This window comes from Hyaena hyaena, unplaced genomic scaffold (assembly GCF_003009895.1).
Source record: "Hyaena hyaena isolate Hyena2069 unplaced genomic scaffold, ASM300989v1 scaffold_895, whole genome shotgun sequence".
Taxonomy (NCBI): Eukaryota; Metazoa; Chordata; class Mammalia; order Carnivora; family Hyaenidae; genus Hyaena; species Hyaena hyaena.
The window spans coordinates 183,620-211,268 of record NW_024081529.1 but is presented as its reverse complement, the minus strand read 5'-3'; the positions used below and the strand labels follow the sequence as shown (position 1 = coordinate 211,268).

Genomic DNA, 27,649 nt, shown 5'->3' with positions numbered 1-27,649 from the left:
TTAGTTCTCACTAGACGCCAGTTGAGAGCTCAGCCCTGAGCACCAGGAAGCATTTCCTGCTCTTTTCAGTGCATCCTCTGATTAGCAGAACTCTGAACACGTAAGGGTCCTCTTCCGTCTTGTTTCTCCGTCAGTAAATTTAAGTGACGACACTTAAGTACTATGTTTAAGAAGAGGAGTGACGATTTTTAAATGAGCGTATTGAAGTGCATTGAAACCAGACCAGGCAATTTACTATAATAAAGATTAGTATTTGAACCATTATCAGAGTGCTTAAATTATAGATCAACAGCGAGGATTTTTTTCGCTTGTAAGATTTATAACTATTGATGAGACATTAGATGACCTTTATGCTCTCCGATCCCTCTGCACTCACAAGCAGAAGAAATGGAAGTTTTAAAAATGGGAGAGCTCTTTGCAAACTTCAAACAAGCCTATTCCTGATAAAGCTCAAAGGGTGGAGAATCGCTTCACAAAACACTGGGACCCACTAACCACTTTATGGAAAACAGCAAGAAAAGATTGTATGATCTGTCTATCTCTTAACTACAGAACCACAAATTCTCAAAAATTTATACTAGTCCTGACTTTGCTAAACATTTTAACACTTTGCTCACTGCAAAGTTATTTTTTGTAATTGGGGGAATATACATACAACATGAACTCTACCTTCTTAATTACTTTTAAATGTGCAGATTAGTAATGTTAAGTGCATTTAAATATTTTTAATGTTTATTATTATTGAGACAGAGAGAAACACAGCATGAGTGGGGGAGGGGCAGAGAGAGAGAGAGATACCCAGAATCTCTCTGAGCTGTCAGCACAGAGCCCAATGCAGGGCTCGAACCCACAAACTGTGAGATCATGACCTGAGCCGAAGTCAACGCTAAACCCACTGAGCCACCCAGGCGCCCCAAGTGCATGTAGACTGTTGCTCAAATGATCTCCAGAACTTTTTCTTCTTCGTAAACTGAAACTCTGTGCCTGTTGAACATATACCCTGCTTCCCATGTCCCCCTCCCCCATCCCCTAGCAACCACCATTCTACTTTCTGTTTCTAGGACCTTGATTACTTTAGATACCACACATAAGTGGAATCGTGCAATAGTTGTCTTTTTGTGATGGGCACGTTTCACGTAGCATAATGGCCTCAAGCTTCATCCATGGTGTACCATGTGTCAGAATTCTTTTCATTGTTATGGTTGATTAATATTCCACTGCATGTATATACCACATTTTGTTCATCCATCCATCCATTGACGAGACTTGGGTTTCTTTGACCTGTCAGCTATTGTGAATATGGCTGCTATTGACATTGGTGTACAAATATGTATCCGAGTCCTACTTTCAATTCTTTGGGTCTGTACCAAGAGGTGGAATTGCTAGATCATATGTTAATTCTATTTTTCGGTTTTTGAGAAGTCTTTGTACTGTTTTCCATGGCAGCTGTATCGTTTCACATTCCCACCAGCAGTGCACAAGGACTCTATTTAATCTCTACTTGCTCCTTCCCTTTCTCTTTTTAGTATAACAGCCATCCTAATGGGTGTGAAGTGGCATCTCCTTGTGGTTTTGATTTGCATTTCTCTAGGGACTCGTGATGTTGAGCCTCTTTTCGTGTGCTTACTGGTTATTTGTATATCTTCTTTGAAGGAATGTCTACTCAAGTCCTTTATCCATTTGTTTTCTCCTCTCTTCTCTTCTCTTCTCTTCTCTTCTCTTCTCTTCTCTTCTCTTCTCTTCTCTTCTCTTCTCTTCTCTTCCCTTCCCTTCCCTTCCCTTCCCTTCCCTTCCCTTCCCTTCCCTTCCCTTCTCTTCCCTTCCCTTCCCTTCTCTTCTCCTCCTCCTCCTTCTTCTTTTTAAGAGTTGTTGGAGTTCTTTATATATTCTGTTTATCAAGCTCTTATCAGATATATGATTTACAGATATTTTTCTTTCATTCTGTGGGTTGACTTTCACTCTGTTGATTACATCCTCTAATGCATGGAAGTTTCTAATTTTAATGTAGTCCAATTTATATTTTTGTTGTTGTTGCCTCTGCTTTTGATGTTCTACCCAAGATGTCACTGCTAAATCCAATGTCATGAAGCTGTTCCCTGCCATCGTTGGGTTTTTGTATTAGCGTTTATTTTAAAAAACATATTGTGTTAAAAATTTTATTCATCTTGACTACTCAGTTGTTTAGTTTTCCCTTTAGTTTTTGTCCTGAGGCAAAGTGGCCTCACCCAAATACCAACCCTGAATTTCAGAGCCACATAGGGAGTGAGCCAAGTCCTTCATTTTCAGGGAAGGGAATTTTTCAGCTGATGGGCCAAATTGCTTCCATGTGTACCTCGCACACACAGACAGAGAATTTCTGAAATATTATTTACGGCATCTGATCTTGAATGTGGCATTGGGTTTTTCAGCACTTTTTACAAATGAATCTCTACAGGAGAAAAGGAAAGTGATTCTTTTACCGGAGAATATGCCCAAAAGCATACACTGGAGAAAGAAGAGAGGGGCACCAAGAAAAATGGTAACGAAATGGATGTGGCTTTCCAAAGTGCCTTGCTGAACTATTTTTACTCATTTGACATTTATTTCTATCATGTTCTACATATTTTCGTGATTGATTTTTTTAAGTGTGGTGAACATTTATTTCTGTCTCATGGTGATGTTTGAATACGGTGAGTGGTTTCACCCTGTTTTTGAAGGCCCCATCCGTCTACCTGCTCTGCTCCCTTTGGGCCACATGGCCTTGGCCTGCCTGTGATGCCTTCCCAAACCCCTCAAGTGGATTTGATGCGTGCCACTATATATGTGCTCTATATTTGCTTGTTCCTTTTAATGTCACATGTATTGATTTTTTTCTAATTACAAAAGTTATCCATGTTCAATGCAGAGAAAATAATTTTTAAAACATTGCACACACCCACACACACACACCCCACCATGCAAAGATAATCCCTATTAACGTCTTGTTACATGTTATTTCATCTGTGTCTGTAGTAAGCATATTTAGCTAGAACTATCACAGGTTGAGTCAGGTCAACCCAAAGACAGTTACTGACTTGGGTGAACATTCCCCATATCATCTTCCTGTTCCACAGCTTCCACCAAAGCGACTGCCACTTCACGGGGTCGCTTTGTACACACAGTGTGTGTTATCACAACTGTAATATGGGCATCTTTGCATCTTGGCACAAACAGACCTCTCTTATCCTTTTGGGGTTTTTTTATTTTTATTTTTTTTAAGTAGGCTTCATGCCCAGCACAAACAAAGCCCAGTGTGGGGCATGAACCCACGACCCTGAGATCCAGGCCTGAGCCAAGATCAAGAGTTGGACGGTTAACCAACTGAGCCACCGAGGCGCCCGCTGCCTCACTGGTGATTGATGTTAACCACCAGCCTTCATGTTGGCAGAACCACTATCATGATTTCACTTTTACTCATGAAGAACTGGGGGCTCAGAGCATTTGTCTGCTTATTCAAAGTTTCGCGGCCTTTGAGAGGTAGATAATCGATTTGCGCCTAGGAGCTTTCACTCTGTCTGTGCAAATGGCTGTCAAATTGTAGCTTCTGGACTAGCAGCATCAGCGTCACCTAAGAATCTGTTCGAAATGCAAATTCTCCTTCTCCAGACTTAATGACTAAAAAACTCGGGGGGTGGGGCGCAGTCTGTGTTTTAACAAGTTCTGTAGGGAGTTTTCTGCGTGGCAGGTTTGGGAGCCTCCGCTCTATGTGACAATGTGTGGACAGTCAACCAAACTATGCTCCCATCCTCCAGCCCTGTTCCCGGTGAGCCTGCAAGCTGGTAGATAAAGTGGGGGCACATGCACAAATGTTCCAGGGAGACTGATATCGATGTCAAAGAAATACTAATAGAGAGTTTTCTGATCCAGAGGAGGGGTAAATGTCACTCTAGTTTTTGAGGATCAGGGAGGGCTATAAGAGAAGGATGGTCAAATCTGGCGATTTGATAATGAAGGTTGACATTCCAAACAGAGGAACCGCATGGATAAATGCAGCAAGGAGGGGACCGGTGAGCTCAGAGGGCCCGTGGAGCAGCTCCGTTTGGCAGTATTTCCAGCTTCACTGAGCTGAGAGCAGATGGTAGAAAGCTTTGGATATCGGAATAAGAAGACTTCATTTTATTCAATTGGCAGTGAGAATTCAGGGCATATTTTGAGCAGGGGAGAACCATGTTTAAAGTTGCAATTTAAGAAATTATTCTCAGAATTCCATTGGGTGGGTTGCGTTAAGAGAAACTCAGGTGATAGAAGACCAGTTAGAAGGCTTTGTCAACAGCCAGGATGAGAGGAGACAGGGCAGAGATTAGGCTTGAAGTGGTGGGAATGGGGATTCAGATCTATTATCTGCAGGACTTGTTGGTATGCAAGGGAGAGAGAAGTATCCACAGGATATTTAAATGATAAGATTCGGTGACTAAGGAGCATGAGCTGTGACATTCATAAAAATAGAGGAACAACTTTAGAAGGAAAAAGAGTTGAGCCTTGAAGACAATCAGTTTGAGACTCTGACAGGTTTCTTGGATGGAGATGGCCAACGGGGAGTAACAATGAAAAGACAGATAGAGGCAGAGGGATCCATTTCTGAAAACTGACCTATGAAAATCAATTGAGGTTCTGGAAGAGAGCTTCTTGAGAAGAGGAATCAGGGAGCCTTTTCTTTGGTGGTTCTTGGGGGTAAGGAAGGTGGAGTGGGGCAAGAGAAGAGATTTTAGGGGAGATCAGTGTGCAAGTCAAAGACTGAGCTACTCAGGAGGGACGCATTGGTTGTCAGTTCTGAATGAGGGAGAGATTGTGAGGAACAGAGTAAAAGTGGTGAAGACACAGCACAAGAATTCAAGGGGTCAAGAGGCAAGTGAGTAAGTGGTTAGAAGAGGCATGTGGCAAGCATTCTGGGTTATTTTGAGAAGTTTTGTGATAATGGAAAGGAGAGAGATAAATGAATAACTTGAGGGAGTAGCTGAGTATAGGGGAGAATCATCGGTTGGTTATTTGGGTTTGGTTTTGTTCTGTGTTTGTGAGAATGAAGAAGAATTTGAGCCTTTTTCAGGTGGAAGGATGATAAAAATATCAGAATCGCTGATTGGACAATTTATGACAGAAGAGAACATTGAGACCACAAAGGGAGACCTATCCTTGAGAAGGAAAAAGAATATACTTCTGAAACCCAAAAGGGAAAAAAAAAGGGAAGAATTTGGTATCAAACAGAGGTGTGGGGATGGAGAGGAGGAGAATTAGGCAGCTTCTTCAGGTAGATTTTTCTGTACAGGAAGAGGCAAGGTCATTGTCGGGGAGAGGTCATCAGGGATTGAGTATTGGAGGCTCATGAAAAACCTTGTAATAGACAGGGTGGGGGATGGGATGGGTACTCAGTGAGAGTTTTTGCCTGCTTTCACCTTTGCATTTTTACTCCCTGCTGGCCATCTTCATTAAAGAATCCTCACGCTTCTTAGTCATTGAATCTTATAATTTAAATATCTTGTGGACACTGCCTGCTCCCTTGCGTACCAAGTCCTGCAGATTACAGATATGAATACCCATTCCTGCCACTTCCATCCTAATCTCTGTCCTGTCTCCTCTCGTCTAGATTGTTACTATAGTCTTCTAACTGGTCTTCCATCACTTGGGCTTCTCTCTTTTTATTTTTTAATTTTTCAAATTATTTTATTTTATTATTTTGTTGTTTTTTAATTTGCATCCAAGTTAGTTAGCATATAGTACAACAATCATTTCAGGAGTAGATTCCTTAATGCCCCTCACCCATTTAGCCCATCCCCCCTCCCACACCCCTTCCAGTAACCCTCTGTTTGTTCTCCATATTTCTCTTATGTTTTTGTCCCATTGCTTGTTTTTTTATTAGATTTGCTTCCCTTCCCTTCTGTTCATCTGTTTTATATCTTCAATTGCTCATATGAGTGAAGACATATATTTGTCTTTTTCTGACTGACTAATTTTGCTTAGTATAATACCCTCTCATTCCATCCATGTGGTTGCAAATGGCAAGATTTCATTCTTTTTGATTGCCGAGGAATACTCCATTGTGTATATATACCACATCTTCTTTATCCATTCATCCATCTGTGGACATCTGGGCTCTTTCCATACTTTGGCTATTGTTGATAACGCTGCTATAAACATTGGGGTGCATGTGTCCCTTCAAAATAGTGCACTTGTATCCTTTGGATAAATACCTAGTAGTGCAATTGCTAGATCGTAGGATACTTCTATTTTTTTTTTATAGTTTATTGTCAAGTTGGTTTCCATATAACACCCAGTGCTCATCCCAACAAGTGCCCTTCTCCATGCCCATCATCCCCTTTTTAAAACATTTTTAAGTTAATTAATTTATTTTGAGGAAGACAGAGATACTGAGGAGGGGAAGGGCAGAGAGAGAGAGAGAGGGAGAGAGAGAATCCCAAGCAGGCTCCGCACTGACAGTGCAGGACTCAGACTCACGAACCTTGAGATCATGACCTGAGCCAAACCAAGAGTCGGATGCTGAACCGACTGAGCCACCCAGGCACCACATCACCCGGCCTTTTCTTTCTTTTTTTTCTTTTAATGTTTATTTCTGAGAGGGAGAGAGAGTGCAGGCAGGGGAGGGGCAGAGATAGAGAGAGGAAAACATAGAATCCCAAGCAGGCTCCAGGCACCAGCTGTCAGCACAGAGCCCGATGCGGGGCTAGAACCCACGAACTGCGAGATCATGACCTGAGCTGAAGTTGGGGGTTTAACCGACTGAGCCACCCAGGTGCCCCCACCCAGCCTTTTCTTAATGTAACTCATTCAATATAATTCTGATAGTAATTTCTTAAATTGCAGCTGTGAACATGGTTCTCTTCTGCCCCCAAAAGTCTGAGCTAATTAGCACCTAGGTAGGATTGGGAAACACAACTGCTCCGTGAAATTAATCAGTTCAAATTCATGATAATCTCTAGTAACATCCCATGGCTTTGGAGCAGGGACTAAGAAAGCAAGACAGTGGGATTTCCCCAAGATCGGAGTCATGTAAAACAGGTATGGTGGGGGAGGGGGGACACCCCAAAGATGTCAAAAGAAATAGGATAATAGAAAGAGCTTCTTTGAAATGACTAGCCCGGAAATCAATCTACATCTTCTTGGAGTCACTGGAACAAAAACTGGGGAGAAGTGGATTTTTAAAGGTAATTGGAAGAGCAGATAGAAGACTCAGAACTTAAAAAATGGAACAAGTAGAAAGGGAGAAAGTTCTAGTCCGAGCAAGGAACTCGATAACTTAATATCGACAGAGGTCCATTCTGTATGACAAGTTCACATCACTACCAGCACCTAACGGGAGGTTGAAGTATAGTCATTAATTAAAACGGCAATAACAACCACAAAAAAGTGAAGGTGATTTTGAAAACATCAGCGACAGAGTGACTGAAACCAGGAAAGGTAATCAGTAAGAAGTGAAGGCAGGAGGGATGGTGTCCTAGAAAAGAAATGACAATGATTAGGACAGAGGAAATGTGGGACGGGCAGCTGAAGTGGACTCCAGAAGAGGAGAGGTTGGCAATGGATGTGGAGTGATGCTCTGGAAAGAACCACGCCTAATGTTCACTTCTTGACCTGGGAGATGAGGGAGCAGGAAACATTCTCTACACCGGAAAGGTGGAAGGAGCTTCAAGAAGAGTCAAGGTTTATTTATTGGTTTATGTATTTATTTATTGAAGTATTTTTTTTTTATTTTTGAGAGAGAGAGGCAGAAAGAGAGAGCGAGAGAGCAGGGGGAGAGAGAATCCCAAGCAGGCTCCACGTTGTCAATGCAGAGCCCAATGAGGGGCTTGATCCCATGACTATGAGATCATGACCTGAGCCAAAGTCAAGAGTTGGATTCAACTGACTGAGCCACCCATGCACCCCTCATTTTTTTTTTATTAGGAGATAGCGAGGAGCATCTGGGTGGCTCAGTCAGTTAAGCATCTGACTTCAGCTCAGGTCATGATCTTGTGGTTCATGGGCTCGAGCCTCGCATCGGGTTCTGTGCTGACAGCTCGGAGCCTGGATCCTGCTTCAGATTCTGTGTCTCCCTCTCTCCCTGTTCCTCTGTCTCTCGTGCTTTGTCTCTCTCTCAAACATAAATAAACATTTAAAAAATCTTTAAAAAAATTTTTTTAAATTAGGGAACAGAGTAGACTTAAAAAGGGACATATCCAGATTGAGACACTGTGAGACTGATTAGACTGACTGATTAATTAGAAACTGTGAGACCCTTGAGGGCAAGAAACATGCTTTTCCCTGCCTCACATTCTGCTTTCCAGAAATGTGCCTGGAGCATAAGGTGGTAGGATTATAAATGCCAAATTAATGAATGAGTCAATGAAAAAAAATCAGATCATCAGCGATGAGTGTGAGTGTGAGAAGGTAATACCCAAAATGCTGGTAAATTGTACTCAATTTTAAGAAACGGGGTTTCAGGAAACAAAAGGTTTAGGTGTAGGCCCAAGACACATTGCAAATAGAAGAGTGATTTTTCTGGCTTTTTAAAAATTCCCTTCCCAGGGCTGGGCAGATGATTAATAGCAACTTGTGGGCACCGAGAGGCAGGCTAAGAAGCAGGTCAAAGGACACAGCAAATGAGATGATGCCGTATTCCTCTTCTCCTCTTAAGAAGAGAAGAGAAGGGATGGATTCTAGCTGCATCGGGTTTTCTATTCCTTCGCTCATGCTTCTCGTTTCTTACTCTCATACTTTATAGCTTAATGCTATAGAATTACTAAGTCTGGAGAATCCTTTTTTTTTTTTAAACAGCTTTACTGTAGCATCATCCTTTACCATGAGATTGTTCTCTGCTAAATGGACAATTAAGTGATTTTTATTAAATTTACGGAGTTGCCACAAAACCCAGTTTTAGGACATTGTGATCATCCCTAAAAGATCCTTCAATGGTTTGACCAATCTTAATGATAAATTTAGTATAAGGATAATGGCTGTGTTATTCAGTGCTTACTGCGATCTGAGAGGTGTTTTAAGAAGTTTGTGTATACCTGCTCATTTAATCCTCACAATGACACAAAGACATAGGCGCGACTCTTTCCCCATTTTACAGATAGAAAAACTGAGGCAACGGTCGCATATATAGTAAGAGGCAGAGCCAGTACTGAACTCAAGCGTGTTGGCTCTAAAATTGTTGATCTTAGCCCCCACGCCATATTGCTTTTTAATATGCACTGGCCATTTGAGAAGCCAGACAAAAATAACCATAACTATCTCTGTTCTTTCTTTGTTTCACTTTACATCATCAATATGGAGTGAGAAATACAGCTTTAATGCAAAAATATCCATACATTTACATACATTTCCCTTAAGTAGCTGATACTGGAAATGAGAAAAATTATGAATAATTTTATATGGAACAGAATGAAGTTGGAGTCTTGGCAGTTATCTGGTTAACAAATTAGATCATTGAGACCAAAAAAAATTCTGTTTGGTGGTTTAAAATAGCTGGTGTAGCTGTCCACGTTCATCAAATTAATAGGATAATTGCCAATTCTCTACTCTACTTTGTTCTGTATCAACATAGCCTGAAACACAAAGGGAAGTTTTTGCCCAAATGATATAAATTTAGTCACTTGCAAACATTCCTGGTCACTAACCTAGAAAGACTGTTGGGGATACTTGGAAGTGTTCCCAGAAATTCAGTGTGAGGATGGAACGGCACAAGAAGTGTAATTGTAGTATTGGCCTCTTTATGAAATCAACTACTGACATTTTAATCCATGTAAAAGCCTGTATCTACTTACAGATATTTCTGGAAAGATATCATGTCAAATGAGCAGAGCATTAAATAGGCATGTCATTTTCCATTAACCCTTCCCAAATGTTAATTTAAGAAAAATCCAATTAATACTCAGTGTGGTAGGGACTGCAAGTAGGAGCTTAGACTACAGGCTTTATTTTTAGCAACGGCACTTTTTGGAGATAGAGAGAGGCAGTACCGGCTGAAAAGAATCATCTTCACTCTAATTGTTTCGGTAAAAAAACATTTTTTAACGCCACCAGGATGGTTCTTTTTCTACATGATACTGTAGTGGTTACATGTCATTCTGCCTTTGTCAAAGCCAATGGAGTAGACACCACCGTGAGTGAGCCCGAATGTAAAGTATGGACTTTGGCTGATAATGGTGTGCCAACGTCGCTTCATTGATTGTAACAAATGTCCCACTGCGGTGTGGATGTCAATAGTGGGAGAAATTGTACACCAGTGAGGATGGGCAATTTATGAGAACTCTGTAGTTTGCACTCAATTCTATGAACTCAAAATTGTTCTAAAACATCACGTTTATAAGTTTAAAAAATCAGCTATTTTAAAAAAACAAATCTATTCGTGTATACTTTTCTATTGAGGAATGAAGTGTTTAAATGCTTAAAAACAGGGGCACCTGGGTGGCTTAGTTGGTTAAGCGTCCGACTTTCGCTTAGGTCATGATCTCACAGTTCGTGGGTTCGAGCCCCGCATCGGGCTCTGTGCTGACAGCCAGCTCGGAGCCTGGAGCCTGTTTCAGAGTCTGTGTCTCCCTCTCTCTCTGACCTTCCCCTGCTCACGCTGTCTCTCTCTCTCTCTCCTAGAAATAAATAAAAATTTTAAAAAAATGCTTAAAAACAAAAAACCCCTACACACAAAATAAAAGCTGAATACTTAAAAACATTAAGTAGTTTATTTCCTCTAAGGTGATCAGAGTATTTTTTTCTTTCATAGTTTATTGTCAAGTTGGTTTGCATATCCCAGCGCTCATCCCCACAAGTGCCCTCCTCAGTGCCCTTCACCCATGTTCCCCTCTCCCCCACCCCCGTCAGCCCTCAGTTTGTTCTCAGTATTTAAGAGTCTCTTATGGTTTGCCTCCCTCCCTCCCTTTAACTATGTTTTCCCCTTCCCCTCCCCTATCGTCCTCTGTTAAGTTTCTCCTGTTCCACATATGAGTGAAAACATATGGTATCTGTCCTTCTCTGGCTGACTTATTTCACTCAGCATAACACCCTCGAGTTCCGTCCACGTTGCTACACAGGCCAGATTTCATTCTTTCTCATTGCCATGGAGTATTCCATTGGATAGATGAACCACGTCTTCTTGATCCATTAAGATGATCAGAGTATTTTGTATCCATATGCCTTGCCTTATTCATTAAAATTATTTAACCCATCTGAGAGGTGGGCCCAGAGCACAGAGAGCGTTTACCATTTTCGAGGCGTGTAGGGAAACCCAGGCTAACCTTCCTCAGAGTTCTGCCTTACGCAGATTTTGTTTCCTCTGAACACTTCTGATTTGTGACGTCTTCTGATCCCACTAAAATGGAAGTGGCCCTGGGCTCCACTTTCCCGACTTCACTGATCCTCAGGGAAGATGGCCCTCTTTGCGAATTGTGTGAGGCCATCTCAAATGCCACCGACGTCCCTTCACTGACCTACACGCTCCTGAGGCACGTCCCCTGCTGTTCAGCCACACATTCTGAGCGAATGAAATTCATCACGTTGTTGAACCACTTAAGGCACGATTAGAGAGGAGGGTGCTGTCTCCACAGTAGGAAATACCTTCCAGAGCCAGAGGACTTATTCCTTAATTTTCGATTACTCGCTCTTGTTCTTTTAGAAGATAATTTGGTCAGAGCCTCCCCTTCCTTAGAAAAATGGAATAGATGACTTTATATTGTTTTAAAATATAACAGGGGAGCCTGGGGTCTCAGTTGGTTAAGCATCTGACTTCAGCTCAGGTCATGATCTCATGGTTCCTGAGTTCGAGCCCCGCGTCGGGCTCTGTGCTGATGGCTCAGAGGCTGGAGCCTGTTTCGGATGTGTGTCTCCCTCTCTCTCTGACCCTCCCCCTGTTCACGCTGTCTCTCTCTCAGAAATAAATAAAAAACATTTTTAAAAAGTTAGAAAAAATAAAACAATATTTGAGGACGATAGGACTTGGTAAATAGTGTCTACCCCAATTTTGTATACACATACTGCATATTTATCTTTCAAAGACTAATATTTATGTTCTTGGATATCCAGGAAGACTTCTTAAAAATTAGTGCACACCATGAATTAGATCTATCTACTTTTTGTTGCTATAAAGAATTTGCCCTTTTTAGACAGATGAACATCATGTGGAAATACTTATTTGTCTTCGCTGCACAAAACACAGTGACGAAATTCCAGTTTCATTTATAAAGTTAACACTGCCATCTACTCAGAATACTAATCGTTTTAATGAAGATGTGGCATCTTCCAAACAAATAATTAGTTTTGTGCGTGAAAGGATAAATAGAATCTCAATGAACACATCGCTGATTTTTCTCAGAGCTCTCAGGTTGCAACCACATAGCAGTTTTTTATGTGTAGTTTGAAGAATTTGTTTTGTTATTCTGTAGTTACCCAGAGCAACTGTAACTCCAAAGTATATATGATACAATGGGTGTTTATACTCAATTAACAGAATTGTAAGCATGGGATGATGTTTTTTCATTCTTGTTTTGAGCACTGTACCCAAGGCCCCAGGAATAGTGCCACCAGACCTTTAAGTGTTGGATAATTTCATTGCATTGAACAAATTATTTAGGTTACATGTAAATGGTTTTTAAAATAGATGTAATTATTTGATTTAGGATTTGCGCTACCTTTATTAGTTAAGTGAGTCATTTCATAGTTGATCTCATCTCATAGTTTCTCATGAAAATTGCCAAAACTTCGGGGCACCTGGGTGGCTCAGTTGGTGAAGTGTCTGACTTCGGCTCAGGTCATGATCTCTCAGTGGGTTTGAGCCCTTTATCGGGCTCTGTGCTGACAGCTCAGAGCCTGGAGCCTGCTTCAGATTCTGTGTCTCCTTCTGTCTCTGGCCCTCCCCTGCTCACGCTCTCTGTCTCTCTCTCTTCAGATTCTGTGTCTCCTTCTGTCTCTGGCCCTCCCCTGCTCACGCTCTCTCTCTCTCTCTCTCTCTCTCTCTCTCTCAGAAATAAACATTAAAATTTTTTATTAAAAAAAAAATGACCAAACCTCAAACTCAACCCATTCTACAGCACACTGTTCGTTTTGGACCCAGATAATTTTCTTCTAAGGGGGCTGTCCTGTGCATTATAGGATGTACAGAGGTACCCTGGCCCTTGTCTGCAAGCGTGGGGCGGGGGGGAAGAAGAATCACCCCCAGTTGAGAACCACTGCAGTAAAAGATGAGGGTCACACTGTATACCTATCATGATATTATTAAATACAGTGAGCACAGCTGGGGACAAGCAATTGCAAAAACAAAATCAAAACAAAGCTCAAATCCAAGAAGATCCAAGGAAATGCTAATAACCATCTAAATAATGGAATTGCTTAAACTACCTGGTTGATGTGGTTGGCATTACAGACACCCTTTATTAAATCAGCCTCACACCTTAAAGAATGTTGGACTGAATACAATCTTTAGTGACTGCTAATGGATGAAATATAAAGATGAGGTATTGAGAAAATACAGATGCATAGAGCCTCATAAGCTTTCTGGAAAACGTATACCCATAAGCCCTTTCCTTTTCACCAAGCAGACCGTGTAAAAATGCTCTGTTTTAAAAGGTACAACTTACGATCTGCATACTGGTAGGAATGTACCTTTTTTTGAGAAACTACATTAGCTTTTGGAACCACTAATATAAACGTGTTATTACAAACGAAGTTTTGTTGCCTGAAAATGGAATGTGGGCGGGGGGGCGGGTGGTATCGTAAAATATGGATTTTACATATTAGATGCAGGATATTTTTCTGTCCTGGGTCCAAAGAACTCTGTTGCCTAAAATTATGTCCAGTGGGTGACAGACGCTATAATATAACTTTTTAAGGAAGGTCATGTTAGCTCTGAAGAAAAGACTACATTGTTCTGCTTTTAAAATAAAAACCCATCTTGGATAATTTAATCTTGCTCCATTGTTTGGTTTCCATCCTATTCTGACTTTCATACATATTTAAATTATTTGTTTCAAGTTGAATGAAACATTGAACGGTTTCTTGGTGACAAGACCCATATTTAAAATATGTACATTTTGCTCTGAACTGTTCAGAAGGATTTCAAACAAACAAACAAAAAATCCTCAAAGCCCTTCATCTAACATTCATATTAATTTACTCTATGGTTATAAAAATATGAAATGGGCAAAAGGAATTAATAATGTAAAGTTTCTTACAGAAAGTCAAAGAATAAGTTACAGAGCAGTGGAGATTACATAATTTCTTTGATGTGAGCATTATAAGGAACATTAACTGATTACTGAAACAGCCTAAGTATCTAACTGACTTAGGTAGTTATTGAACAAGAACAGAAATTGTTTGGTAGTTCTATAAAATACAATGAGCGATTGTTATCTTGTGGCTAATTTTATGCTTAAAACTAATAAGCTATGGAAAAGAAAATGTTATGGGAGACCTATATCATTCTATATCTTTCTACTATATAACATTGCATTTGTTAATGCCAAAACCATCTGAAATCTCCATTTTATGATGGTAAATTCGCCTGAAACAAGTTTAGTGAATGTGATATAATGTAGTGTACTATGACTGGATAATATTTTCTCTATAAATCAAGAGAGGCCTCCAGTCATGCTTTACACGTTCAGACAACTTCTTCTGCAATTTTATGTGGCAGTTTTTAATATCGCTCCTCTATGTGATCGAAAATAACGTAGATGAAAGCCAAATAAAGAATTTTTTAGAGGAAAATATTTGGTGCACACAGAGTAAATAAATACGTACATATATATAGAACATGTGTGTATGCATATATTTATGTGCATACACATACAGGATGCTCTATAAAGTTTTCATTTATTTGGTGATCACACTATTTTCTTCTATCTACTCCATTGCTGTTCTCTTATCTAATATTTACGGCGGGACCGTGCCCTTGCAAGTACAGTGATTAAAGAATAATGTCTCCATCTCACTTTCTATGTTACAGACCTCTTCAGAGGCTAATTTAGGGCAGGTTGAGCCTGATTTTGCACTACTTTCTGCCTATCGATCTTTCCAACCAATGAGGGAAACAGCCCGTGAGGTGGAAGTACCATAGTTTCCAGAACGCAGCCCAGTGCTTATATATTTAATGCCTTGTAATTTATAATGCCTTTGGGATATCTCATCTGAATCTGAAACGGTCACCTGAAGAACGTAAAATTCTTGCTCTTGTTCCCAAGACCAGTCTGCTAGGAAGTGTCCGTACCTGGACTCCTATCAGGATCTTATTTGGAACCCACTCCATGATGGAATCTCTCCTACATTCTGTCCTATTTTGTCATACCTGCGAGGGAACAAGAGGCCATACTCACAAGCCACCTGGGGGAAAAAGGAGAAATGAATTGTATTCTGTCTGCCGATCCAGTCGGCTTTCCATTAGCACGCTGGTGTAGATTGGAGATGATTTGGAGAGCGAAATGCTCACCAGCAGCATGACATCAGCGGGAAAAAATAAACCAGCTTGACCCGGAGCCACATGGGCTCAATCTGCTACTGCAACTCGACTCGCCTGCTTGGTACCACGAAGATCTTCGCTATTATCTAAGGTGTCATAAAATAAACCTCTTTTGGAATTAGTCCAACCAGAGCGAGGGAAGAAACTTCGGTCCCTATAGGACAGGAGAGAACAAGGGTGTGATCTGGTTTACAGAACCTTTCTGTCCAGTGATGCTGGGGGAGCAGTTGTTTTCGTGGATAGAAATTGATTTGGAAATGGAAACCCACGGAATAAGCACCAGCGCACAGTAACAGGATGGTGAGATGTCCGGGATGATTTCAGTTCTCTGATACTACACTGAATGTATTTAATCACTCATCATTGTTGCTTGGTAGATACTACGTGCTTGGCAGATTCTAGGTGCTGGCGATAGAAAAAGAAATAGGAAGATCCTTACCCTCAAAGAGTTCTGGTCCAGCATAGGAGAGGGGTCATGAGACAATGGCAGTGCCGTGAGACGGAAGCTTTGGGAAGGCACCAGATGCCATCGGGGAGTTAGGGAGGCCCAGGGAAGGGATCCTAAGTTATCAGTGACTTAGAGCAGGATTACCTTCTGGTGGGAAGATACTCTGCCTGGGACCCCCCACACTGATGCCGTTTCTTCCATCCTAATTGTTCGGTCCCTCCTTTCACTCCCCGAAGTGTTCCAGGTTGTGCAATTCCCTGATCATCTTATTCCTGCTTGGAAAACAGGGAGGGAAATAACAGGAAGTGGAACGTGGGATGGTATTCCAAACAGAGATGATGGAAAGAAGTGGAGGCAGGGACTACTTGACCACACGTAAAATCAAGGCCAAGGGTGAAATGTAGAGTGACCTAAGATGCAGACAGGAATGAGGTTACAGATACTGAACATGTGGCCTGGCACAGGCACGGGCCATTTAGACTGGACCTTAGCCATCAACATGTACAGCTGTTCTCATCATGAAGGGCCTTGTGTTCAAAACTAAAGAAGTTGAAATTTACTTGAAAACGAGAAGGACTAGTTTAATGTCCTGACCCTGGTGCAGTCTAGGGTACATGCATTAAAGAGAAACGTAAGGGACTTGCTTTGAGGATCTGTTGCACAAGTGTGATGCACTTGGTGCTTCCCCACGCAGGTCTGGCCTTCAAGACAGTCCCGTGACAAGGCCAAGTTCACAGCCAGTGAGTAGCAGAGATGGGTCCTAAATGGCACTCTGGATCATTCTACTCTTGGTTTTCATAACACACCTTCCGCCTCTGCTGACTGCCCTGGTTCAGTTAGCACTGACTATGGAATAGAGTGTGTACTTCTAGGAAATACCCATTGTCAGTAAGTGGGTATTGTCAGTGAAATAATAGAATAAAGTCTGCTGTTCTGATAGTCATTGAATTGGTTGTGATATTCATTAATTCTACATTGACATTGATACCTAAAACTTGCATGTGAATTGAGTCTTGTCTTTTGCAAGGGTCTCATTTCCCTTGAGCACACTTCTTCTGTTAGGTACTTTTCTGCCATCAGACAGAATAGAACTGCGGCTCCTCTGCTCTTCCTCTTCCAAGTTACTTAATTCTTTAAGGCGTACTGTCCTTCTGGATAAAGACATGAATACTGTCTGGCTCACAGGGTTGTTGTAAGGATCAAATGAGTGAATACATGTGTGCACCTGGCACGCGGTGAGCATACAACTAATGTTAGCTGCTGTCACTGAGTCTGGTGCCTGACACATAGTAGGTGTAACACGAGCATTTGTTGAGTTAATAAGTGGCTAACTCCCACATTTTACCTGGAGTGTGTCAACACTGTTGGATTTTAATGGAGCTGGAAGATCACGTAGGACCGTTTACCCACGTGACGATGTTTTCTCCTCTTGATTTTTCAACAAAAGAGCATCATGTGATGAAATGAGCATCATGCTCATTCCAGAAAATAAAATAAAGGAGACCAAGCACTTCTCACCATGCAGTATAAATAAGGGTTTGAGTAGAAGCAGACATGCTTTTTCCTGCAACAAGACTTCTGCCTTCAGCTCCAACATTGTTTCTGGTAACATCTCATGTAATAAAAGGAAATGGTCAAGAGGGCGGATGAAGTGCTTGGGAGAATACTACAAGAAAGAGAGAGAGAGAGAGAGAGAGAGAAGAAAAGAAAAGAGAAGAGAAGAGAAGAGAAGAGAAGAGAAGAGAAGAGAAGAGAAGAGAAGAGAAGAGAAGAGAAGAGAAACGAGAGTGCAGGACTATCTAAGGAGAGTGGTTTGAACCACTATAAACATGAAGACAGTAAAAGAAGCCTTGGCATTGACACTCTATAAACACCTATAATGAATATAGATGTCCCCCCTTAGGAAGAGGACATCTTCTGCATGAAGCCTTAAGCTAAAGCAGGGAAAATTATGTCCTAAGTTTTAGACAAGTGTGCCTAAGTCAATAGGGAAAGTCAAATGAGATCATGGATTAAATATCAAAGGAGGTGGTAAAAAATAGATAGAACTAAATAGTATTTGAAGATGTTAAAGAGAATTTAAAAATTACACTCCTTTTGATACAACGAATGAATTGAGTGACTTCCCAAGTTCCTTAAAATGGAAGATATATGCCAAATACAGTTTTGCTTTCTTTCACAGTGGACAAACCCATTCTCAGTAACTTGGAGGATTTAATCAAATTTTTAAAAATGCCATCATGTTCCTATTTGGGAAACAGGAACTCTCTGGAACTTCAAGAAAACAAATGTTAAATATGATCTCAAAAAGAAAATGGAGTGGATATAAACTGAACTTCTCATATTTCTCACTGGTGAAGTTTGCCCTGAATACACCAAAATACATTTCAACACCTGTCCTACCCTTAGGAGATTTTCATTACCAAAAGTCTATTCTTGTAACATCATTGTTATATTTTGCCACAATGTTATTTTCTGAGTAATAATAATAGGGAAGTGAGATTCTCCATCTTAATAACTCTGTACCTTCCTATTTATATTTTTATTTAGTACTACCACTTTTAATTTCAAAATTATTCAATAATTGTTTGTCCTCAGATTTTTTGAGAAGTTTTCATCCCACTCAATTGTCACTTAAGCAGTCTATAACTTCTCTGTTAATCTTTTTTTAATATAAATTGTCATTCAAGTCTCATAACTTTATCAGTGCTCTGAATTTATGCTAGTCTTTTCCACTCTACTTATTTTGACGTTCCCAGAACAGACTGCTCTTCCAGACCAGACACGTGTAGAAAAATACTCTCACTTTTTTTCTCTACACGTCAGATACTGAAAAAATGCTCGCTGTGCTTAAGAAGGAATACTAGCATTAAAAGAGCCAGCCCTCCAAAAGTAATGACTTTCATGCTTTCCATTCCACATCTAGGCAAGATTAGGTACCGTGGAAAATGAGGTGAGAGCTGATATGATGTGGAAAGAAGTGAGCTTAGGTAAGAATTGCCAAGCAAGTTTGAATGTACTTCTCAAATTGTTCTCTTACTGCATGGATTCAGAAAAATTTGTCTAAAACCTGACAAGTCAAAGGAACGTTCTGAACCAATCATTTGAAACTATACCAGTTTCAACTCTAGCTTTACAGCTTCATGCTTTATAGAAATTCAGAAATTGCTTGGGAATTCATTTCAAAAACCATGTTCCTACCTGGAATCAGAAATCGTTGCTCCTGATGTTCTCGTATCGGCCACCTTGCAGGGGAGGGACCCTTTTAATAACAACCAGAGATGTGTAGCAGGCATGTTTTCAGTTGGTTGAACTTCTTTCCATTAAACTCATCAGAATGGACTTGGACTAATAGTTAAGCTTTTATCCACACATTCTTTGCTTTCTTAAATAATGCATAAGGAAGATGTATCACTTTGTGTTGGAAGTTTGGGGTTGAGGAAGGTTTCTAGAAACTTGGATTTGTTTTTTTGGTTTTTGTTTTTTTCTTTCACATGGAGTGATGCTTTCATGATACAGGTCAATCGTTGTTTTTCCGCTTATGACTATTTCATAAGAGCGTTTTGGTCTTTGCAAGGGAATTGAAAATAGAATTAATGATTCTTAAATAAGCTGTAATGAAAGCAGAACAAAGATGGGATCAGACTAGTGGAGCATTGCACCAGAGAGCACTGTCCTATGTGTACGACTGGCCACTGTCCCTGTCCTCGCTGCCCAGAAAGCAGAGCCTGTGGTGGAGGAGATCACACACTAGCACAAGCCCAGGGAAACATGAGTGAGGGGGAAGGAAGCGAGGCAGGAAGTCAAGGAGGCAGGAAGCGAGGCAGGAAGTCAAGGAGGCAGGAAGCAAGACAGGAAGTCAAGGAGGCGGGGAGAGCAAAACGTGAGGCACACATTTCCAAGACGTTGTAGCTTCGCCGCTAATCACTGCCGGTTGCTGGGCAGGAGGGACTTCTCTGAGGGGGGGCCACAGGGAATGCTGTGGGTCAGTCGTCTCTGTTGGGGCCAATTTCCCCCACACACTGGGGATTTGTTACCCGGCCAGGGGCACTCTGGGGAAAGCAGAACTTCTTTGGCCCCAGCCCAGGTGCACAGCCACATGATGTGAGTTGGTGCCAGGCTTGGGGCACCTCGGTCTGTAGCTCTGGTCGCAGCAGAGGTGATATGTCTGAGGCTTCATGACTATGGGGGTTTCATGGCTGCGCCGTCAGCCATTGCTGAAAGCAAAGGCCGGTGGCCAAGGCCTGAGGGTCAGGCAGGCTGAGAAGACCTGGGCCCCGTGTGATTGGATCCATCACAGACAAGTAACTTGACTCCTTTGTGTCTCAGTTTTGTCATCTCTAAACTGGTGGTAATACTAGTCACCATAATACAAGATTATTACACAGATTAAACACACCTTAATGTATCTGATGTGATTAGAAAGTGCCTGCACAGGTTAAAAATAGCTTGAGCCATGGTGGTCTCATTATCTTGAGTGTGGAGCCTATACTTAAATGGAGAGACAGTGTCTGACTGAGTTACAAGTTTGTGCATACCATTATTATTGAAAATTTCAGCCATCAAAATTAACAAATGACACATGATATATAAATCTTCCTCCAGCTAAATCTATCTTCAGGACAAAAATGAGATATAACTTCAGTTCCAAAATCACAAAGTCCAGATTCTGAGTTCTGGGCACAGTATTTTAGCTGTGGGTATAGGAGTCGCTCTCCCTGACCTCAGTGGCCCAGTCTTCCCAGCCGCCCCGCTGTGCCCCGATCGGATTTCCTCTCCATGCCTTTTAGATCCGCAGCAGAGTGTTTACCACTCAAGTTCAAGTGATGGGAGGCTGCCGGAATGGGGTTTCTCTTTCCTGTTTCAGCTCTGTGTGCTCTCAGGCTCTCAGGCTCTCACAGCCATTCAGAGCACCAACGGAGCGACTCTGCTTTCTTTCCATGGCCTGTGCTCCGCTGGTCTCCTTGCCATTCGGTGTCACCCACTTTGCCGGCCTTTGTGCTCGGTCCCAGTTTCCTTCAGGCCGCCTCTGCGTGGAGGTGGGGTGCTTTAGACCATCTCACATCAACACAGCCAGCCTTGGAGCTGGAAGATAGAGAAACGCAAATTCTCTCTCCAGGGCCTCCTGACCTTCTTCCTTGAGATGGAGAGGATGCGCCGTAAGCGTAGGAGTTTGCTCCGCTCTGTGTTTACTGGATGCCTTCTCCCTGTGCAATGAGAACAGCAGTGGTAACTCTATGCTCACGTGTCCATTGTCACCCCTCACATTGGCTTTCAAAGTGCTTTGCCTCAACAAAACAACAAAAGTCGTTGACTTCACTGCCCAAACTTAAGTTACGGCTTTCATTCTAAAACAAGTGAGGAAAAGATGACTTCTAATCTTGTATGGAGCCAAGCAACACCAAAATAGATATTTTATTTTGAGGATATTACCCTGTCTTATGATTTGTTATAATGCATCTTTTAAGAAATGTCAAATTAACTCCCTGCTATAAACATTTCTACTTTTAGCCCTTAAAAAAAATATCAGAGTATCAAATAGTCCTTCAGAAAACACCCAGAAATGTAAGGTTTTCCCTTTTATAGGCGATACAATGCGGTACTGTTTCATGAATTCATGAAGTTCTCCACCACCCCCACCCAGGAGCAGTTTTCTCGGTTTCCTCTAATGGTTTCCCTAAAAAGATCCCATTTCCTGTACCAGTGCCAAGGACTGATTTATAGTTCACATGCTGCCTTTGATTTTTCTGGTTTTCGTGGTTTGGGTCGCCTGATGCCCATTTTTGCTCATCATTTACTATGTTCAGGCAGTGCTGGATGTCCACGTTCCATTTTTAAATAGAAGAAATAATAACTACCTAGTTTGAAAAGCTCTTTGGGATTATGGTTTTGGTTAATATCCTCTAAAAACAATTTCAAAAAACTGTAGTAGAAGATTATAAATGACTTTTTATGTGATTGCATCCAGTGGTGCTTTGAAATAAAAACACAGTAAAGGGTATAAAAGCACTTGGTCAGAAAGGCTAATCCTGAGTTGATGTCATTTACATTTAGATTTAAATAAGTCAGCCTATTTATTCTTTCGAACTTTGCTTCAGGTTTTAAATGGAGAATACATGGAAATTAAAAGTCCTAGTATGCTTAGATATATTTTGAAAAGTTCTAATTCAGTTGACGTCTAAGAATAATAACTCTGATAAACATAAGGAGTGAGGAAATGTAATTAGTTACTTTTAAAACAATGCTGTTGTAACAGTTCTTAACAATGTTCATCTACTATGTGGTCCAGGTAAAGCAAACCAGGGGCATGAATGTAGCAATGCATACTTTGCCTTCCAGATCATGGGGTATGCAAGTGAGCCGTATATAACCACAGACAGTCATGGAGTCGGGCCCCCCATTTTTCTGAGTGATGGAGCATAAAGCAGTATGTCATAGTGGAAAACTCTTCCATTAGGAATCCAGGCCTTGATTTTAGTCCCAGATGGACCATGTGACTAAGAAAAAGTCAGTTTTTCCAATCATAATGTGAGAGCCTCAGATGGGATGCCCTCAGGGATCTTCCCAAGGCCAGAATTCTAGGGTTCCGTGCACTGTAATTCCACTTCAAATGACGAGTGGACGGACATGTGCCCATTACACGGAGGATGCACTTTAAGAATGGTGCATCTGCACAAGGCCTGTTGGGATCCTTGGGAACCAGCTCCCGAATAAGGTGTGGCTGGGCGGGGAGCTGTGAACAGTACACCGATGACCTTAGCCTGATGGGGTTTGTGTGTGGAGAGGGGCGGCGTGGGGGGAGGTGGGGGGATCATGGCCTACTTTTCTCCCTGTGCCCAATAGTCAGTCCAGCCGCAAGGAGAATGACTAAGCCTGTTCTGACGTACACACGTATTTTTGTTGGGCAACTAGAAATTCTTCGGAAAGAGGGCATAGACTTACTCACAGCCAGCTCTCTTGATTCCTGGCCCATCTATATGTTTTGAATTATACAAAAGTCTTGAGCAAGAACTACAGCTCGTATTTGAGTACTGGGCTTCTAGCTACTTCTGTACATTTTTAAGGGCCTCTGCTCCCAGAATAACCAGTTTTAATCTCCCGTAAAATAATGAGCTGACCCCGTTCCAAAGCCTTGAAACCTTTCTCTAAAAGCGAAATCTCATTTCTTTTCTTAAGCAATCACCTCCTCTAGGAAAATCATCTATTTAATCAAGCAAATACTATCTATTTTTTGTGAACGAGATATTTCCTGAGGACTGTGTGCTGGGTTCCAGGCTGCAGAGGCACTAAAGATAACGAAGATGTGCAGTGCGCCCTCTGATAGCGCCCACCTCAGTGCGGTTAGGCCCCTAATAACAAAACCTACCTGGAAGCAGAGGGCTCCCTGGGGAGGGGTGAGGTTGTTGGGGTGGGGGGGCAGAGGTTAGAGACAGCAGAGCCCTGACTAAGGGAAGCCGAGGGGTGTAAGAAAATACCATGGGCGTAAGAAATATTTCAGCAGGTAAAAGGGAAAAAAGGTATTGTGGACAAAGAGGTGTGAGTGCGTGTGGGACACACTGGGGCACAGGGAATGGGCGGCGGTGAGTCCGGAGACTTTCAGGGCAGAATCCACGTGGCTTCTGGTCCCCTAGAAGGCAAGCACAGCGTGAGACAGATGTCATCCCTTCAAGTGTTTTTACATTGTAGGTCCTCTAAAAATATGCTTCCAGAGCTTTTCAGTTAGGGTTTACAAGAAGCAGAACCAACAGAATGTGTGATTTATTATAAGAGATTGTCCCATTTGATGATGGAGGCTGAGAAGTCCAAAACTAGAGTGGGGAAGCTGGAAAGGTGAGCCAATGGCATAGTTTCAGTCCAAAAGCTGGCAGGCTTAAGACGCAAGAAGAGCTGATGTTTCCATTCGAGGCTGACAGCAGGAAAAGACGGCTGTGCCAGTTCCATCAGTCAGGTAGGAGGGGCTCCCTCGTACTCTGAGGAGGGTCAGCCTTTCTGTGCCTTTCAGGCCTTCAACTGATTGGATGAGGCCCACCTACAATAGGGAGAGTGATCTTCTTCATTCATTCTACCAATTCAAATGTTAATTTCATCCAAAAGTACCCTCACAGACATACCTGGGATAATACCGGACCCAATATCTGGGCACCCGGGGGCCCAAGTCAAGTTGGTACCAAATAAACCACCATCATATCACCTCTCAATATTTGAAGGCTTAATTATAAATATCTGGAGATATTCCACCTGCCTGATTGCTAGATTAGCGGCCCAGTACGACTCTTTTTTTTTTTTTTTTTAACATTTATTTATTACTGAGAGATGGAAAGAAACAGAGCATGAGCATGGGAGGGGCAGAGAGAGGGAGAGACAGAATCTGAAGCAGCCTCCAGGCTCTGAGCTGTCAGCGCAGAGCCTAACACGGCTGAAACCCACAAAGCGTGAGATCATGATCTGAGCCAAAGTCGGACACTTAACTGGACGCTTAACCACCTGAGCCACCCAGGTGCCCCGACTCTTGTTTTTCTGAACGTCTCACAATGCCTTAGAAATTCTGGATAATGTCTCCATGTTGAGATTTTGCCAACACTCTGCTTTGATAATTTATTGACACTGTTTTCGGAATTAGTAGCTAACTCATTATAATTCAGAATAATTTATATGTTCTGGTGGTTAAGTGCATGTGCTAGAAAGCTGCCTGGCTTTGAGTTCCAGCCCTTGCCTCTTAAGAGCTCTGTGACCTTGAGCATCTAGCCTAAATGCTCTGTGTCTCTGTGTCCCGTTTTGTAAAATGTGTGTCATATTAATGCCAAACTCTTGGTTGTTTTGATGATTGAATCAGGTCATACGTGTAAAGTGACAGACGGGTGATGGGGACATGTAAAGTCCTCTAAAAAATAGTTATTCCAATAGTCACATACCTTTTATTGTAAAATGCTGTTTCAGCCTTGGCTGCACGTAACTTAAGCATTGGTACTTTTTGAGGAAAAGAGTCCTTCTCAAGAGCAGTAACGTTGAATATACTCAATTAGCATACGCTTTGGATAGACTAAAACCAAAACTTCAAAGCCTTAGTTGGCTTGAGAACGACACCAGATTTAGAAAATGAGTTAGAGAAGATGAAATAGAAAGTAACACATTTATAGAATAGGCACAGGCCGCGGAGTATTTGATGTACTTCACTACTTCTGTGCAGTTTAGTTTGATACAGTCAGAGAAACTATCCATATTTTAAATGGTTCTTTGGCATCTTAACATAAAAAACATTTGCAAACAAACCAACAGTGGGTGGGGGTGGAGAAAGGCTGAATGATGCTTTGGGTCGGGGCCTGAGGTGTTAGCAGTTAACAGGTGGATTGATTCGGGCTAGCCTACCTTTGGGTTGGAGGCATTCACCTGACTGATGGAAAAGCAACCTTGGGTAAGTCACTTGGACTCGGGGCTCCTGAGCCAGATGACAAAGCAAACGAATGTCGCGCTAGTCTTTTCTAAGTGTGCTATTTCTGACTTGTCCTAACAACCACATCATTCAATAAGTGATTTCGTATCTGTGTAGATAAGTTTGTTCACATAACATGAGATGTATTTTCAGGGTGATGTGTGAGGAAAGCCTTTGGTTCCTTGAACTTAAGCTCATGAGTGCTTCGGTGTCCGTAGGGAGGTCTTTCCTTTTGTGTGAATCTTCAGGGCACCTGGCGGTGTAGACTACCGTTCAGAGTCTTTGGCCTGTTCCAGTGTTTTTACAACCCTCCTACACTGGCAGCTCATAGATGGTGGACCGAGATGTCTATACCACAATTTTCTCTTTCTTGATGATACATAAACTATGCCCCTGTTACTGTGTCCTTGCACCTCCATCGATAACATTATTCTGTCTTCAAAATTAATTTTTCAGATTTTCAAGTTCCCATGTCTGAAATTAGTCTGGCAATGAAAGTATACTCAGAGTCAGCTCTTTGAAGCCGGCTGTATTAGTCCACTTGATTATTTCCTAGGGGGAAATTCTTCTTGTAACTAAAAGAGGAATGCTTTGCCCATTTATCAAATGACTAAAGATAGCTGGGGAGTAAGTCTGCATGGAATGATCGCTGTTTTCGAAAACCCAAATAATGTAAAGTGTGTTGTTGTTGTTCTGTGGCAGGGCTGTTCGGCAGCCCCGCGCTGCTGCCACCCCATGAGTTTCCTCCTCGCTTCTTGTTCCGAACTCGCCAATCTGTGTGTGAATTTCTCTGCATTCGTGATACCTACGTGACTTCCGTAGCTCTGACAAACTTTAGAGAGGAATTTTCATCGTAGAGCTTGTATATTTTTGCCGTGATCCATTGTCATCTCCTTCTCGGCCATGGTACTGGTGCCCCATGCTCTTTCTCAATATTGTGATAAAGTTAAAATTTTTCCTCTTAAGGCTCTTGTGATGAAGCTGGTTCGGGTCCACGATGAAAACTCCGCACGTTTTCACTTTGCGGAGCTAAACTCAGAACGCACTGAGCTGTGCCTCAGTGTCTTTCCCATTAGCCTTTTTCTCCCAGAAACCATGCCGTTCATTTAATGCTTCATCACAACTGAACTGCAGTATGCAGACATGGGATGCAAAATGAGCCATTTTTGTTTTAAAACAGATTGCAGATGAAAGGAAACCATTCATTTCTTGCTTGCTTGCTGTAATTACTAATTACTCCAAATCACTGACATCCAGGGTCAGGAAGGATGACAGCAGAAACCTCAAAGAAAAGATGGGGCTCCCTTGCTGTGACAGATTTTCTGTATTCCCCAACCACAGTTCTTTTTTTTTTTTTTTATGGCTACTGTTTTCCAGTTTGATGGTGAACACAACAACAACAACAACAAACACACACACAGTCAAGATTGCTGAATGTTTACTATTGTTTCATCCGCAGTTTGACGGTGAGAACATGTATATGAGCATGACAGAGCCGAGCCAGGACTATGTGCCAGCCAGCCAGGTGGGTTAATTAATCTTCTCTGCCTTGTTTCAAATTGTAATTAAACAAATTCAAAGAGTTGCCTTGCAAATGAGTAGCGCTATCAGTAACTGCCGCAATCAGGAATAATCATAATTTATAAACAAAGCATTTAAGCCTTGTTTCCAGTTAATGAGATAGAGCTGATAAAACACTGGAGTTGGCATTTGTTGAAAGATACTACCTTGTTTCCTCTCCAGAATGGCAAGCAGCTGTTTCGCCAGCATGATCTTTCCCAAACAGTTGTTTTACCTTTAGGAAATAAAGTCTTTACAGGTGCAGGTTATTTGCGTTTCTGCCTATAGACGAGTTAATCATTAGAAGCTACACATGTCACAGATAGCTTTCATTATCAACTATTGGGGCAGCTGTCAACACAGGCCTACATTTATAACCAGAATCACAGGGGCCGTGAGCACTGTGCGGCTGCCTTCAGCCTCTACTGGGCGGGTAGCTTTTACGCCAAAGTGCATGATGTGACTGAAATCTTTCAAGAGCACACGTGTGGCCATTTCACTAGGAATGGCTGACAAGGTATTTAACTGTGAAAAGTGACGACAAAGGCCCAAAGAAAATGTAAATGGTTACATTTATAAAAGTGGATGCTGGGCTATTTAATTTTAGATACGTGAGACCAGGCCCTTGAATCCGGTGAGGACATTTAAATAAAGCCAAAGTATAACTGCCCTAAAGTGCAAGCATAGCATCATGCATCATAACAGCGTAAACGAAAAGTAAGTGAATAAATGAAGACAAGGGAGAATTCATAGGAGC

At 41.7% G+C, this 27,649-nt stretch overlaps 1 protein-coding gene across 1 annotated transcript in view; it reads left to right on the top strand.

The window, feature by feature from the left end:
• TOX (thymocyte selection associated high mobility group box) overlaps nucleotides 1-27,649 on the top strand; it is a 308,073-nt gene that overhangs the window by 134,124 nt on the left and 146,300 nt on the right. Inside the window, exon 2 of the mRNA XM_039220529.1 lies at nucleotides 26,792-26,857. Within this exon, the coding sequence (XP_039076460.1) occupies nucleotides 26,792-26,857 (66 nt within the window). The remainder of the gene's footprint in view (nucleotides 1-26,791; nucleotides 26,858-27,649) is intronic.